We start from the raw sequence: 16,930 nt of genomic DNA on the forward strand, positions 1-16,930 counted from the left end.
AAAATAAAGAGAATTTTTGGGTCTAATTACGCATACTGTAAAGCTGTAGCTTCTTATGCTAATATAGTCAATCCAATGAAACATACCTGCACATAGAATTTCTTATGAGTTAAGCCTACATTTTAAGTAGCCCATTTTTCACAAGATTCCCCTTTGGTGTTTGGAAGATGTAAGTAAAAACATGTTTTCCACAACTGTTTATTGTAGACACAGATAAGATAACAGCCTTGATAAGTATTACTGTAGTATTTACCACCAAAATTGTCTTGCTGTCTGTTTCTTTCAGGATGCCAGTGATTAACCCTTTCCTCTGTCCGGAATATTTGAAACAGACTACTGAAGAAAACAGTAGACGGATGGATTTACCTTATGGAATCCATAATGGAGGTAAGTTTATTCCCCTTTGCATTTTACCAAAGAAAGGTGGCATAAGAGGTGTATATTTCTCATAGCTCTCTTTTCACATTAATTTCAAAAGATTGATTTTCAGAGGCCAACATTTGAGGTGCAGGTGTGAGGAACATACTAGTGTTCAGATATTATGACACCAGTGCTTTGAGAACGTGCAGGCGTTGCTTAATTTCTGCAAGTGGTTGCGGATGATGGGCACCCGTGCTCAGTTTTGGGGACCAGGACTTATTTTACGTTGTCAGGCTTTGGTCTTGAGCAAGAGAGAGGAAAACAAACGGGAGGAAGGTAAAAGATGGGAAAACAATAAGAAGAGGAGAACTCGAAAAGAATGAACAACCTGCAAAAATGAAATGGCGACAGGAAATGTGTGGCGGTGAAAGAAAGCTGTGTGAGATGGAATTCAAACTTGGCAGCCTTTGGTAACGCTGGTAGTGGGCATCTATGATAATCTTTGAACCACTGAACTTTAAAAAAAAAAACAAATTAAGCACTAGGTGTCGTGACTTATTACAAAAAATAAGCACATTAAACCTGTATTTCATCCTAAACAGATGGAAATAATTAAATTGGCTCTGTTATGCAAAAGATGCAATTCGAAAGCTTTCTAATGAAGCCCATCTGCAAGTCGTGAAATAATTTTTGTTTGTTGCGACACCACGGCTGCCAAGTTTCAAATTGCCTTTGTGTGACAGTGTATTGGCAAACTTGTGGTGCTTCAAGTGACACATTCTTGCAAGTAAAAACAAGGACTCAGGAAAGAGGTTGCCTACGTTATACAATAGGAATGTTAAAAGAGCGTTCCCTATGAATCATTTTGTCAGTTATGTTGTGTACGTTTAACAAAGGCCTTACTCCTAGAGGGTTGTTAAAACAATAATGCTGGTGAACACACCTGTGTGTAAAACTTTAACAGTTTCCATCTTTGGCACCGATCTAGAATTAAAAAAACATTTATTTTCTGCTTCAACAATATTTGCATTCCTTCGTTACAGCGTTTCCAGCTAGAAACCTCATTGATTCAAGGGATAGATCAGAAAATGGTGATGCCTAATGGCCCTTTTCTGCTTCATTGCCTATGCTGTGTTACTTGCGTTGCCTTAGAATATCCCAAATTAGCATCACTGTTCGACTTAACTTTACTCCTCTTTGCGGAATATCCTAGTAAGCTTTCTCAAAAGTAAATGAATTGTAACGTATTTTGAGGAGACTTCATTTGATGTAACAGTATTATTTTCTTATGGCTGGTGCAGTTAAGCAGCATCAAAATCAACTGCTGCAGATTAACTAGATAATATATACATTACTGGCTACATGTGACTTCAGCAAATCATCCTTAACCAAGGAGAAGGCCCTTAAAGCGCCTAAGAACAGGGTATCACAAAAGTTCACCTCTGACTGATCACCTGTGTCACGGAAGCTAGACCAGCCCTGGGAAATGCTGAACACCAGTCCCATGTAGAAGTGACGGAGCAATGAACCCGACTATCTGCAAAAAGGTTTTAGGGTGTCGGTTTCCCAAGAATACCTTGGAAATAATGAGTTAACAATTAATAACATAACATATTTTGTGTATGTAATTGGTGGAAGTGCTAATATTTACTGGCAGTTCCATGGAGGGGGGTGAGTGATCACAGAATTTTGTGTTGCAAATTTGTACTGAACGAACCACTTCAAAGTACTTTCCGCCAGATTAAGGCAGACCAATTAGACAAGTGAATGGCTCAGCACAGTGCATTTCTGTAGGCTGAGGACTGGCAGGGGTTTATTTTCTGAACAGAAGGCCCTCCTTTCACAGTAAACTCTCTTATACCTATTCTTTTTTAGGTGTTGCCTAGGCAGCTTGTGCGCTGTCTCTTCGAGACATGCTGTAGTTCGGAATGGACTTAAGCACCGCCCACTTTCCACCCATCATATTAAGTGGCTCCTGACACTGTCTTTTGTAAACTGTGGCTTTTTATTGGTCAATATACTTTAGTACCGCCTTGTCTCATCTTGTAACCTCACATGAGGACACCCCCTGTTACATGTGTTGTTACTCGGTAGACTTTAATTGCAGCCTCCGAGCACATTTTTGTTTTAATGGTTTTCTCCTGCCTGCTAATGCAGGCAGGACAGCCTCTCTTGCATCGCTTTCTTTTTTGTTTTTCATAGCACGGCACCCCTCAGCTGATATATTGGCAGCCGTGCCGTTGGTTTGTTGTTTTTGGCACCGAACGCGGCCGCATGTTTCTTTTTCTTCCTATTTTTAACTTTTTGGTTTTAAAGCACCCCATTCAGCGCTTTCATTGTAATGGCAGCTGCGCCCCTTTCTTCAAACACAACTTGTCTAAAGCAAGGAGCAAGGCCACTATTAAAAAGAAAGCGCGGAATAGGGCACTTTACAAAAAAAAAACATTTGTTTGTCAACTTGGCAAGCAAATGGTTTTTTTTGTTATAAAAGCGCCCCATGCCTCACATTCACTTTAATGGCGGCTGCACCCCTTTCTTAAGAAGAGCCACGTCTCAAACTCTCGCAAATGCGAGACCTATTGCATTGGAAATGCCTGTTTCGAATGGTCTTCAGAAAGATGCAATACTGAGAAGTCAGTGTCGTGTATGGAAATAATTGTGACTGATTTTCAATATTTATTTTCAATATTAGCTACTTTGTGTAAATTACTACAGATACCCATCGTTTCAGTAAATAGGGAGCAGAGACTGGTTCTGAATAAAAGAATCATTATTATAATAATTGATCCTTGAATATGAAGTACATTGATATATTATAGCAACCTGGTTGCATATTAAAATAAATGCCAGTCTCAAAGTGGGTCTTTAATTAATTGTGAGGAGAAAGATAATAAAAACCAAATTGGAGGCTGGGAATGGCTATATACATTTATGAATAAGATATTCACTTTAGACTAACTGAAGGTATAAAGTATGATTGGCTGCAAGATTCCATTTAAAAATATATAAACAAATTAATAAAGAACAGCCTATAATTGTCAAGTATATCAGTACAGCATTAAGAAGAACAAAATCAATGTGCAGTTGAAGGACGTCCCATGAAACAGAATATGCCTGTGAGGTGCAATAAGTACCTATTCATATATGAAATGAAACAGGGCTCCCTTCATTTCACCACACTATAGCTGGTGGGAAAAGATACGCAGATCATTTTACAAAATAACCATAAAATATTGTCCAAACCCATTATCAAAGTTAGGGCAGTTGTAATACAGGAGACTTCTGATTATAAAGCAGAAACAAAGCAACATTTGTCCAATGTGGAGCACTACCGGAACTCTAATCTGTTACCGTCTATAATTAACCTTATACCTTTTGCTTGAAATACGTGTTGACTGAGTCAGAAAGAGCATGACTTCCCCAATAAACAGCATACACACGTTCCATGTATGTACATACTACTTCAAATGCACACAAACAATCAAACTCTACTTTGTCACCTTCTTGTGGCAGTGTGTGGGTATGTTTTTGAGCCCTGGAACCTTCTTCCTGATGGACCAGAAACACTAGATCTTTTGTTAGGGATAGCACGGATTTCTTAACATTGGTGGAAGATCTCCCCAAAATCGGACATTTTGGCCACACTTGACATTCCTCATCATCATCAAATTTCTTTATTTGGTTTCATGTTCAAGAAAACCATTAAAGCACAATGTAAAAACCAAGATAAAATAGCATAATACAATAAATACAATCTCCAGGACAAGCCTATGCAAATTCATAATTTGTCTAATCTATACAAAGTGCATATAAAATACCAGACACCAATAATGTTAAGATAAAACTACTAAAAACAATGCATAAAAGTCAATAGCCAGGTCCACGCTATATTGTCTATACAAATGCATGAGCCCAAAAGGTGAAGGTAGGGTTCAACCCAACTAATCGCTGCTCGCCCTAAGTTTGATGGCAGATTTTAAAAAGCTTAAAACATAAAATACGGTATTGCCTGTCAACATCTGGAGAAATATAAATGCAGGCCGAACTTGTTTAAAGTTGGCCTGTTTGAAGGTGGGAATTAAATATGATTTTTTCGGGGTGTCATAAAATGGACAAAACATTGTAAAATGAAGCATTTCCTGCTGAGCTGTACCATCGCAGCCGCAGGGTGGGAGTACTTGTCCTCTGGTTGCGCCCCTTGAGTAAGAAAGTAGTAAGTAAAACAAGTCGAACCTGGTCAGGAGAAATCTATCGTGAGCGTTCACTAAACCAAGTATATACGGCTCCGCTTTGGCTGTTGACCTTAATATAACAGAGGCGAACACTTGGCATCATGAGCTCCCTCTCCTCCCTTAATGTGGACTGGGGCGTGCTAAATGCCATCTTCAGGGTGGGTATGCCTATTTTACGGGTTCCCTCGGGATTGGAAAAGAGGTCACCGCTTCCCAGATTTGTTAAATTTCTTTTAATATATTTCAACCAAGGAATCTTTAGTGCTTGATCCAGGGATAGTCAGTCTATAAGGATTGCCTTGTTTAGCGAGTACCCCTCCTTAACCCCTGTTTTTAACCAAAGAGACAGCGGGTTAAAAGCGGTCTGATCTGTGATATAGGGCATACCCAACTCTTTGTGAGCAATAAAAGAGGGGATACCCTGTGGAGACTGACAACAAAATTCTCATAAAAAAAAATTCTGATGTTTGGACATCCTTTACATCTACATATCCCCAGATTTTGCTGCCATAATGTACTTTTGACAGGCACTTTGCCCTATAGAGCTCCAGGATAGCCCCCACCGGTCTTTTACCCAGTCTTGCGGCAAAATCGAAAATTGCGGTAGATTCCCTGTTAAGGTAGTTTCTCTTGTGGGTAAGTTGTGGGACCCAATTCAATTTGTCGTCCAGGAGTACCCCCAGGTAAGAAAAAACAGATGTTTTAGGAATAGGGGTGGGCCCTATCTTAAAAACATATGATCTAGTGGGCTGCGTCCCCAGTTGCATGATGTGGAGTTATTGATTCTTAGGTCCAAATCTCCCATGAACTGGGCGAATGATAAGCTGGTTTGTAAACCCCTCTCAGTCCTCACCATCAAGACGGCGTCATCTGCATATAGCAAAACCGGGAGACCGTGCCGTCCGGTACGGGGATAATCAGTCTTGGTCTCCAGGAGGATTTTCTCCAAGTTATTGATATAGAGGTTAAAAAGAAAAGGGGCCAATATACAGCCTTGACGGACTCGGCACCTCACGGGAAATGAGCGAGATACGTTCAAACTGGACGAATAATGCATTACCGCTTTGGTGTCCCGATGAAGATCGTAGAGAAAGGAGACCAACTCCCTATCTACCCCTAAGGCTAATAGGATCTGCCAAAGTTTGCCCCTGTTTATGCAATCAAATGCGTTTGACACATCCATGAAAGCCAGGAAGATGGTACCCTACAAGCAACTGTATATTTACTGAAAATTAGGAAGAGGTTCAAGGATTGTTCAGTCATAGAACGGCCAGGGCGAAACCCATATTGGGCGTCCGACAAGATATTGTTGTCGATAGCCCAGGTCGATAACCTATCCAGCAATATCCTGCAGACCACTTTTACCACCGAATCCATCCGAGAGATCGGTCTGTAGCACACGGTGCTGTCCCTATCCCCCTTTTTAAAAACTGGCACAAGGATGGAAGTTGCCCATGAGGACAAAGTGCCAAGCCTTGCTACTGCGTTGATTACGGAAGTGAGTACTGGAGCCCAAAGCGCCACATCTGACAGATAAAGATCAGGTGGCATTCCATCGAGGCCTGAGGCCTTGTTACGTCTCAGACCAATGATACCGTGCCTTACGTCTTCTTCCAAGACTACTAGTTTTTTTGGGGGGACCCCCAAGTTTAAATAAGGGGGACGGGCCCAAGTCTCCCTTAAACATGTCCTCAAAGTAACTAACCCATTTGTTTTCAGTGATGTGTGCTCCTAAAATATTAGCGGCCTCTTCTCCCAGAATGGGACTGTATGATGCTCCAAAACTTGGCACTGCGCCTGTAGGTTGACGCTTCCATGAAGTTGCCCCAGGCTTTTTCCTTCAAGGCCGCCCTGCGTTTACTAAGTGCTAGTTTGTACTGCTTTCTACGGATTTTGACTCGGACAGCATTCCTCGGGGAGGCGTCGAGAGCTTGTTTCAGCCGCCTGGCTGCAAGTGAACCATCTGAATTGAATCATCTAGGCCCCTTATCTCCCTGGGATGGGACAGTCAATAAGTCAGCGACAGAGCCGGCGATTATTTTGAAGCGTTACAACAAACAAATGATGGACGGAATGCTGAAAATGCAGACATTCTCCCCCAGTCAAGAGATCTGGGTTAAATCCATCGTTCTTTTGCCCACTACGCCACCCCAGTTCAGACATGGCCATATGCAAATCAGTCTTGACCCTGTGCCTCATGGGAACAGTCCAGCCCGAACTGCCAAGCCATGTCTTCCCTGGACCGGAATCAAGAGGCACAGGGTCAAGACTGATTTGCATATGGCCATGTCTAAACTGGGGTGGTGTAGTGGGCAAAAGAACGATGGATTTAACCCAGATCTCTTGACTGGGGGAGAATGTTTGCATTGTCAGCATTCCGTCCATCATTTGTTTGTTGTGGCGATTATATTGAAGGCATGGATAATGGACTCATCTGGTTCTACCTTCGCATTCTGACATATCTGAAATTCCTTCCCGCGCATCTCCAATAAAGATCTGCACTGGGTATCTGGGATTATCTGCCCCCATCTAAGTCGTCTCCCTCAGTCTGTTGCCTGTAGAACCCCTCCTCCTATGGTCTGTCTTTTTAGATCAAGAGAGGGCCAGATACCTTTAATACATAAGGGGTTATGATCGCTGTGACAACTGGCTAGTATTGAAAACTCTGAAATCAGATAATAAAGGGGGGGGGTAGAGGTTAGGATGAAGTCAATAAACGACGGTTCCCCGCCCAGCCCCTCAAACGTTTGCTGAATGGGGTCAATTTCCTATGGTTAATTGCAAGTCCCTATATAGCAACATTCCCTAGTCTCTGGCCCTCCTCATCATTGAAAGTACCGTGTAGTGGTGAACTGTACCTTGCCGAGTGCCCACCAGCTTCAGAACTGATGGCTCTAGAATTTGCTTTTACCAGAAATATATACAGACTGAAATTGCTGGTAAAGATGATAACATTATTTTTTACCATTTCGGACAAGAGAATCTGTCCTCAGAAAGAAAACTAAAGATTGCAGATACATCTGTAGAAATTATTCTCAGATGATGTTTTTTGGTTTGGTGTGGGCCTCTTGACTTACTGGAAACTCACATTAGTTGGCAGAATAACCTTAGGATTCATTTTAACTTTAGTCATTAATACAGCGCAACACAAAGGAATTGCGTTGACTTGAGCATTCAAATCGCAAAACAGAGGATAATTCACTCTTACGATCTCCACCCAAGAGTCTAGGGAGATAATTTGTCCTTCGGCAATTTCTCAGTGTAGACTTGAACTGTAAAAGAAAGGGAGGAAAGGGAGGCTTTTTCATCATGTATGGAACGCTGTTTGAGGCTGATCAAAAAGTGCTATCCACGACTCCTAGTCCTTAGAAACCGAAAAAAGAGCTCTGGTTTGCACTCAGGGAACAGTACTGACCCCTAAAATGAAGTCACGTAAGAATGACAAAATGGTGTATTTTCTACCTAAATTTCTCTGAGTAAAATTGTGTAGAAGATCACTCTTCACCATTGGCATGTTTTTACTCCATAACTGCAATCTCATATTTGACGAACTACCTAAAATATCGAAACAACAATTCTCCAACACAACTATAGGATCTGTGGTGGTGTTAGGAAAGTTCTTATAGCGCCCACTTTAACCTCAAAATACATAGGGTCACTGATCATTCCAGAATCATCATTAATGAATTGAGGACATCTACAAGGAGACATTACCACGGTGTTGATGTAGAAGGGATATCGTTGGATTTACAAAGTGGACGTAATAAAGAAGACACTCAATGAATTTATAGAGTAACAAACCGAGGCAAAACGGTTCTCACATGATCGCCATACCCCACATATATGGCCCTTTGCTTATTGATCATCTTGATGATGCAGTTCATTTATCTCATGTAATTTTCTACCTAGCAGTCCCTGGCCTGCTGTCCTGTGTTGGGTAGAGTCCATATTGCCCAGTTTGAAATACCACCAAGGTAAATAGCGCCAAGGATAATATTTGGCGGACAAATTGTTGAGGAAATATCAATCTGCCCCATGTCATTCAAAATCAAGAAAGTTACTTCAGGGCGAAATGTGCAATCTAATGTCCTTGACTTGATACTGGCTAGATCATGTGACTTCTGCAGCATAGGTGAAAAGGTTTGATAAGTAAGCATCTTCGCTTGAGTAGCTTGCAGTTCCAACCCTGATGCAAGTATTCACGCACCTGTGTGAAATATGAGCAGACTCATTGAGGATGAAATAGTTCCACCAGATGTTCCTCATTGCTGCAAGATGTGCAAACTTAGTCTTTCAACTTGTCCTTTGTCTAGTTGTAGACACATACATGTTGTATGACCTGCTCAGCATATCTCATGCCTTTAATTGCAAATCTACCAGACAAGAATTGGTGGTCTGCTGGAGCACAGAAGCTGCTCATGAATGCCAAGCTCTACTGACTTTGGGGACTTTATTTTAATAGAGCTGGCTACACTACTTTTCACAGAAAGTTTCAACTCCGCTCCCCTTGCCCCCAACAAAGCAAATAGGTATGTTGCTCTTTAAATTTTGGATTTCTCCTGAGACTTAAGTGCCACCCTTAAAAATCGTAGAAGTTGCCGGTGTTTGTTCCTATCACTTAATACCACTGTCACTGTCACTGGTGACTTTCCATATGCTTTGTTCCAAGGAAATCATGAAATGTGCTTTACCTTTTTCATGAACTGCTTCTGGGTTTTTAATTTAACACAGAGCGATCTATTGGACTAAGAGTATAACAAAAGTCTTCTAGCTGGTAGTGCTGTTTTTAAATCCATTGCTGATTGAGCCAAGAGTAGTATAGTTATCTTTCAGCTGTTAAATTAATACATTTTCTCACCCTGAGTTTTTTTTCCTTCTCCAAGCCCTAGCATTTTCGATGTTTTTATACATTTTTGTAAGGATAGGTTTTGTTGCTAACGTAATTGAGGGTTCTTGCCGGGTTCTCCTCTAAATTGATTTGGTTTCTAATTTATGACCCGGTTTGTTTGCCTTTTCCTGCCTAGCCTGTTTGTGCATGTTTGTTCATGGACGCTCAAATGTATAACCTCACGCTGGGCGTACGTTCCTATTCGAACCATGTGTGCCCGAAGCAGATCCAAAATCAACGTTGTAAGATCCTTCCTTCTTGTGCTGAGTTGCCATAACCCACCAGGGTCTTTTCACCCTATTTTAGAATTTTATTCTCCGCTCCTCTTTTTTCCCCTCCAGACTGCTGAGACCTATTTCGTGATAGTCAAAATTGTGCAAGATTTGTTTTTTACAGGTTGTGCAATCTTTTGCTCGTTTCCTAGCCGATTTCAGCCTCTCTTCCACCAGTTGCCCTTTCTTGAAAGACAGTTCTTTAGGATTTCTCTCTTTTATTTTCATAAATTAACAAGTCTGCAGTTTTTTCAGTTTCTTGTATAAAAACAGTGTGAGTGATGTAACAATTAATTGTACAGTGATGTCAAATTACCATATTGCCGTCAAATGCCAACGTTGTCAATTTATTGTTGAAATGCCCGCCTTGATGTAAAAATGTTCTCTGCACCTTGGGCAAGAGAGTTTGAGTGCTGGCTAACTAGACAGATTGGGAGGCGCGTGATACCATTGCACAAAATTGTAACAACCATGTTACACACAAAAAATCTTACTACAAGCATTTTTGTGTAAACTACGAGGTCGAAAATCAGATTTTCTATGCATAAGGTTAGCTGTGCGCAGTGCTGTGTAGTCTATACACTCTATGTACTTGTAGGAAATGAATATATTGCCGCATGTGAGTAAGCAGGACTCTAGTGGAAACCAAAAGCAGTTTCCAGGAATTGTATCAAAGCTCCCACCCTGACATGTGTGAGTGGTGGTGGAAAGTGTTGTATGCACTTACAGCCTGCAGCGGAACAGTTTCAAACACAGAAGTTCGAGTGATGGGTGGTTGCCAAGGTGATGTAGATTGTAGCCCTCTCGGACTGAACACGTTGTTGTTGGGCTCTCAGTTGGCTAGCATGTAGGTGAAGCCATGCCAAAGCTGCAGATGAGAAGTGGCGAAAAAATGTCTCGAACACAACCCCACTGTTTTGGTTGGTAGAGACTGAGAAGCTGGATTCAGGCTAACAAAAAGTCAAAATAGTTCTATGTTATCGGAATATAAACCAAGTACATGGACTCCATAGGCCCAACAACCTACCCAGGACATCTAGAGTGTTTTTGAATACCAGACTCCAGCTGTAGTCCCAGCAGGATCATGAGAAGTAACAGATCCCCAAAAATAATTGCTTCCTATGATGAGGGGCAATCATCAACAGAGCCCACAAAGTAAAGGGTCTAACCATAAAATATAGTATTTAGGTGCCACGCCCTTCTCCTCAGGCCTGTCTCCTGACAGGATGGCTATTGCCCCACAGGAATCTTCTTCATGTATATTACATGGCAGGCCTCAGGGTCTCCGAGACTGGGAGGATAGAGGTCTGACACAGAGGGGTAAAATGATGGGCTGTCTAACATTCTGTCCCCATCCTCAGTAGAGGCTAGCTTTACCCAACATGGCTTTCGCTGGTGAGGTACTTTCAGATTTGGAATATCTCTACCGCCAGGCTGGCCTCCCCAAGCTGAGTGGCATAAAGCACTGCAGTTTCCTGCTTAGATCAAGAGAACCAGCTGTCCCTGCTGACAAGAGCACTTCTTCCACATTCCATAGTTAATTTCCTATGTGAAAAAGCAAGCCTATAAATGTGAGTCATGTGGCATATCTCCAAATCAAGCACCTTAAAAAGAGGCGATATCCTTCATTAAAACGGTCATCCTCTTAATTATGCTTAAAAGCCAGTACACATTCCCCATAGGATAGTTGACATACAACAGGCCTTTCTACTGACATTAATGCTCTGCCCCAACCATAAAAGTAAACAAGAAGGCTCAGTGATCTAACCGTCCCCATCCTACTGAGATCGCTTAGTTACTTGCAAACTGTGGAAGTGTAGAATGTATATAATCAAGCACTGGCAAAGTCAATTGGTCTGGCTTGCATTTTCAATTGTACAGCCAAACCTATTGGCTATGCCACTGGAACACTGAGTGGCAACCTTCGAATCCTTAAAGGCGGCACGTTTTTATTGGCATTCGTGGCACTTGCATCCCCTGAAAAGGTCGATCGCGAGACTCCTTTTTCATACCCTCGGCACCAATGACTGCACCAGGAAAAGTAACCAAATAGTTCACGTCCTTCTCAGGGAAATTGCAGCTGCTGAAAATTGCACCCTCCGACCCCTGCTTCCTCTTTCGCTGACATGAAGGTGATCGGCGACACTTGACATGGAGGCGCTATGAATCCTGGTAATGAAGTTCGAGCAGTCCTACTTTACAAAATAATACTTTACTTATGAGGCCATCTTCAGCCATCTGCATTCCTGAGCCGAACTTCACTTCACCGGAGAATATAACTGAAGCGATAGAAGCGGTCACTGCAGCTGGAAATCACCGCTGGCAGGGACATTACAGCGACCATCGGAGGACAAGGAGGTACAATCATAACGGCAGGAGTAATATCAACAAGAACGCGGGTAATGCCGCAGCTGTTGCCACTACTACTACTAATAGCAGTACCAGTAATAATGGCATTTGTGAGGTGAAGGATTAAGGAATTGTAGTCATTCTATTGTTTATGTTCAGGGCAGTTTTAAAAACCAAAAATAGCTAATTGTAAAAATTTTATCATAGGTGAAGCAACAGTAATACTTCTGCAATGACTACTAATTACTACTACAACAAATCATAATTATTATAAATGGCACTGGAAGATAAAGTGGAATTGTCTACAGTGTGCCTGTTCAGCTCCAAATGGAAAAGTTAGGAATTCTGCTTTGAGGTCTCGCACAATGGTTCACAAAATGCAGAGGCCATTTAAGTTAGGTTAGATCCAGTGTCGGCATCAACCTGCAGAAATGTATCCTTACGTACATCAACCCTTTCATTGCCCTGGTTGTCCTTTGGGTTTATGGAGCTACAACCAACTGAAGCAGCTGCACCAAAAAGAACCTCCAGAACTGGATTACACTATCCTACCCATCATGCCTTGTTCCAACCTAGCCTCTCCATGCCATGTCAGTTTCTTGATCCATCTCCAGCTGTCTCTTCAGCCGCGCAGCCAATCTGGCAAATTCTATCTTCCATTAACTTCACCTTTAGAGTAAATCAAGAAATCATTTGCTTTGATAATGGTAATGTTCTGCCACCTGGCCTGCCCAAATCCACTACGAGTAACCATGCCGCGTTCCTGGAGCAATTAACCATGATCACCTTTACTTTAACCCGATGGATGCTGTTTATGTGACCTCCACGTTAGTTGCCTGGCCCATCTGACAGTCTTGACTGGGAGGTCACAGGGAAGCAGTCAAGGCTAGTACCTTCAGGCACTGGCACTGGCACTGGAAGGATTTCCCTCCAAAACTCCCACCTCAGACTGCAAGGTAAAAATTTACTCTGCAGTCTGAAACGTTTGTGTTTTTTTAGGTCGAGACTACACCGCGCATGTGCGGTCTGCAAGACCTGCTGTCATCAATAATACCACTTTTTTCCCACCTCCTACTTACCATTTAGGTCGAGCCTACAGCGCTTTCGCCGTCTGCAAAACGTGCTGTCATCAATAATACTAATTTTTCCCAGCTCCTGCTTACCATTGGTTCACTCCGATGTTGCTTTTCTTTGGTGCCTCCTAACTCATTCACGTTGCCCACACGTCACGTCCGTTCAAAGCTCAGGTGCACCAGCCAATCACAGTTTCCGTACACTTTCCCTCTTCAGATGTTGTGTGGGAGAACATTTTTTTTAAATTATTACTTTGTACCACCACTCGTCACAAAACACAGGTGTGGAAAAATTTGTTTTCATTTAAATATTTAATTCTTGAAGAATGTTTGCTTTTTGAAAAAATAATTAACTGTGATAAATGCTATCTGTAGTGTTGGGCCTCAGGCCCACATGGCGTGAATAACTGAGACGGACACCAGGAGATTGGGTACAGTAACTGGCCTCGAGCATGTGCACCCGGGCCTTTTTATTAGCAGGGCCACGTCACCCATGACACCCGTGATGGATGGGTGTGGGGGTGCAGTGTGTCCAGCCCTCAAGGGAGTGGCTGGAAGTACAGCTTCCTGCGGAACACTAGAATGCAGGACATTACATTCCTCCCCAACTTTATTGAGGAACAAACAAAACGTTAGTCCTACCTGTGGGGACAAAACAAACAGTTATCTAAATACCACAGGGTCCATCAGTCTTCTGAGTCAGGTGGCGGAACGACGTCCGACAGGAGCTGGTGACTTGGCTTGCAACATGACCTTCTCAGCGAACACCCGAAGTTTAACCTGAGGGGTTCAGGACACGACCGCAGGCTTGGAGACGTCCACTGCATACAGTCAGTTCGCTGACGATGACATGTCTTGCTGTCTTGCATGGCTTCCTCTTTGCTGACGTCGGTGATGGTCTGTGGTGAGTTCTAATAGTTCCTTTTAGTGGGCTGTGTCGTGACCATGGATGGAGTCTCAAGTGAGAATTCACAGACGTGTTGCTAGACCGACTGTCCCTGTTGAACGGCTTGGCTGTGACCGGTACCCTGTTGGGGGGGGCAATGTCTCTCTTCGCTCTCCCGCCTTGGGAGGCCCGTCGGGGTTGCTGCGGGACTGTCGCAGTGTTGCGCTGGTGGCCGCTTGTGTGCCGTCTGGGGGCAGCTGCAGGACCGTTGAGGAGCCGTTACTAAGTCGCACGCACAACCCTTACGGGTGGATGAGTCTTGGTCAAGACTTGCACTCGCTGCCACGGTTCCGGTGTAGGCCAGGTTCAAAGGTGGCTTCTGATTTTTTTTAGTCTGCTGGTGTGGTAACGGTGTCGGACTCCAGTCCATCGGTACTCGGGGAGTGGTGTTTGACGCATGTACTGATGGCTGGCGTGATGACGGTTGCCGCCATGTGGTGAGTTGGAATGACAGGTGGTGGTGACTTGCTGGGAGAGTTTGGATGTCAGGATGGACTCAGTAGCCAGGTGTCTCCACTTTGTCGAGGTTGACCTTCGGTGGCAGCTTGACACGTAGAGTGTACGGATCCTCTCGCCTGTTTTGGGGCCACTGCCGACTACATCTTGAGGCGGTGTGAGGGCAGACACTCAGTGCTGATCTTCACCCGTGGCATCTCCGTACAGGAGCAGGGATGCCGCTTGACTTTAGACTGCCGACGTTCGGGGATGGACGATCGCCTGGGGATGCGTTGGGATGAGACGCGGTCTGTGCTTGCTGCGGCTTATGTTCGGTTCATCCGTGAGGCTGTACCCTGGGACGTCGGTCCGCCTTGGTGGCTGTCTGGTGTGTCAGGGTGTGCTTCTTGGCTTGCTGTGTGTCCTCTGTCTTCTCCCTTTGCTGGTCTGTTCAGCCCATCTGTGTTTATCCGGTTTTCAGGGTGACAGGGCTGTCACTCTTCTTTCTTCGAGGGCATTGTGCTTGGACCTTGAGGCGGCGCTGTCATGGCGCCGGCTTCTGCCTTCCGGCACGCTCCTTGCTTGCTGGGCGACGTGACGTCCAGTCGCGTGTCGCTGGTGGTTGGAGCGCATGTGGCTGTGGTGGCTTGCCACGTGGGGCGTGCGACTCCTCTCTTGCCTGTCTTGGGTCGTGGCCGACTCTGTCTTGAGGCAGTGTGAGGGAGTACACTAAGTGTGGTCTTCGGCCCAATGCGGAGCTTCGCTGGTGCTGTAGAGACGTAGTTTCTCTCTTCAGGCACTTGGTGTACCTGTGGTGTAGCTTGCGGTTGTGCCCGTTATCTGACGGCGGCGTTAGGTAGCCGCTTGTGGTGCACGCCTTGCACCAGTCTCTGCTCATGCTGTTGGTGGGGACAGCTCCTTTGAGACGTTGCTGTTCTGGCTGATCGTTCACTCTTGCTAGTGGGGCTTGTGTCGCAGTATCTTTGCTGGAGGTAGAGTCAAGCAGCCACTGGTGGTGTGCGCTTGGCACCAGTTTCCCTGGCAGCTCAAGGTGTGGTAGCTACCTGGAGACTTTGCTGTCTTTGAAGGTGTCCTTGCTGCTCTCACTTTCAGGTTGCAGAGGGCCACTATGAGTGTTCCTCTCGGAGGGCACGTCCTGCTGTGCCTGGTGCAGTCTCTCTCAGCAACTGGGTGTGAGCAGGCAGTCTTCTTTGTGGTGGCGGTGCGCACTCTGGGATCTGTTAGCTGCTGCCGCCGGTTGGTTGGCGTGACGCTATGCCATGCTCTGGTACTGCTAACATTGGTCAGTGTGTTGGACCGCTCTTTGGATGAGCAGGTGTGGATCCCCCTAGCTGGGATCACTTGGCAAACTCCTGTTGCTGATCTAGCCACTTCCAACAGGGTAGTGGGGTGTCAGGGCCTCTCTTCCGGTCTCCAGTGTTGTCTGCGCTGATGTTTGTGGGGCACAGCTGGCTAGCAGCTCCGACAAAGTGTCTGTCCCTCAGTGCGTTGCGCCTGGTGAGCTACCAGGTGGCGCTGTGGTAGTCTTGGTGGCCTTCCCTGGTTGCTGCAGGTATTGGGCTACCTGGATGCCTTTGGTGATGTGCTGCCCGTTGGGGTGGCGCGCAATGCACCCCGTCTTCGTGTGCTTCTCTTGAGGTTCGGCGTCTTCCGGTACTTTGCTGTCCTTTGCTTCTTGGCACATTCCTGTACTGGGGTAGTCCTGGGAGCCTGGTATCTCTTGGTCTTTGGTGGCACTGCAGCCTGTTTGCTGTGCCTTTTGACTGTTAGCCTCTGAGGGCAGTCTGTGCGCTTAATTGTCCTGCGGGACTTCCTCCCAGGATTAGTGGTCTGTTTTGCTGACTCTGCGCCTATAGGCAGCGTACTGGTGCAGCAGAGCCTTTTATACGGCCTGTATCTACGGTCTGGGAAGAATAGGTTGAGAGGGCACTGCTTGCAATTTGCTGAGGCTGGGCAGTGTCTTGTTTCTGAGCGCGTGGCTCCTGGGAGGCCACTAGGTGGCGCTGTGGCCGTTTCTCGGTGGTCACGGCAGTCGTGCTTCCTGCTGGTGGCCTTGGGGGTGGCTGAACACGCCTGTGCAGAGCCATGCGACACAAAGACAACACTTCCGTCTTCCAAGACGGTCCTGGGCTCCCCCGATGACCTCCGGTAGGCAAATGCAGTAGCTTTACATGCCGTGGCAGTCTCTCTCGCGCTGCAGCCTTACTTTGTAGGGGTGCGCATCTGCTGGCAGCGCATCTGGGAGGATTCACTTCCCTTCCACTGTTCCTGGGGCAGTGGCGGTGTGGCGCGCAGCTTCCTCGCTGGCTAGGTTCAGTCCTACCTGGGGTGATCACCGGCTTTCCTTTTGCTGC

The 16,930-nt window shown here is 45.0% G+C and overlaps 1 protein-coding gene across 7 annotated transcripts in view; it reads left to right on the forward strand.

The window, feature by feature from the left end:
- The window catches only part of ST3GAL6 (ST3 beta-galactoside alpha-2,3-sialyltransferase 6), a 722,381-nt gene that overhangs the window by 545,378 nt on the left and 160,073 nt on the right, over positions 1-16,930 (forward strand). For all 7 annotated transcript variants that reach the window (XM_085622352.1, XM_085622351.1, XM_085622348.1 and 4 more), the window contains one exon: positions 287-387. In XM_085622352.1, coding sequence (XP_085478478.1) covers positions 287-387 — 101 coding nt within the window. The remainder of the gene's footprint in view (positions 1-286; positions 388-16,930) is intronic.

The sequence above is a fragment of the Triturus cristatus genome, chromosome 8 (genome assembly GCF_964204655.1).
Source record: "Triturus cristatus chromosome 8, aTriCri1.1, whole genome shotgun sequence".
In the NCBI taxonomy this organism is placed as follows: domain Eukaryota; kingdom Metazoa; phylum Chordata; class Amphibia; order Caudata; family Salamandridae; genus Triturus; species Triturus cristatus.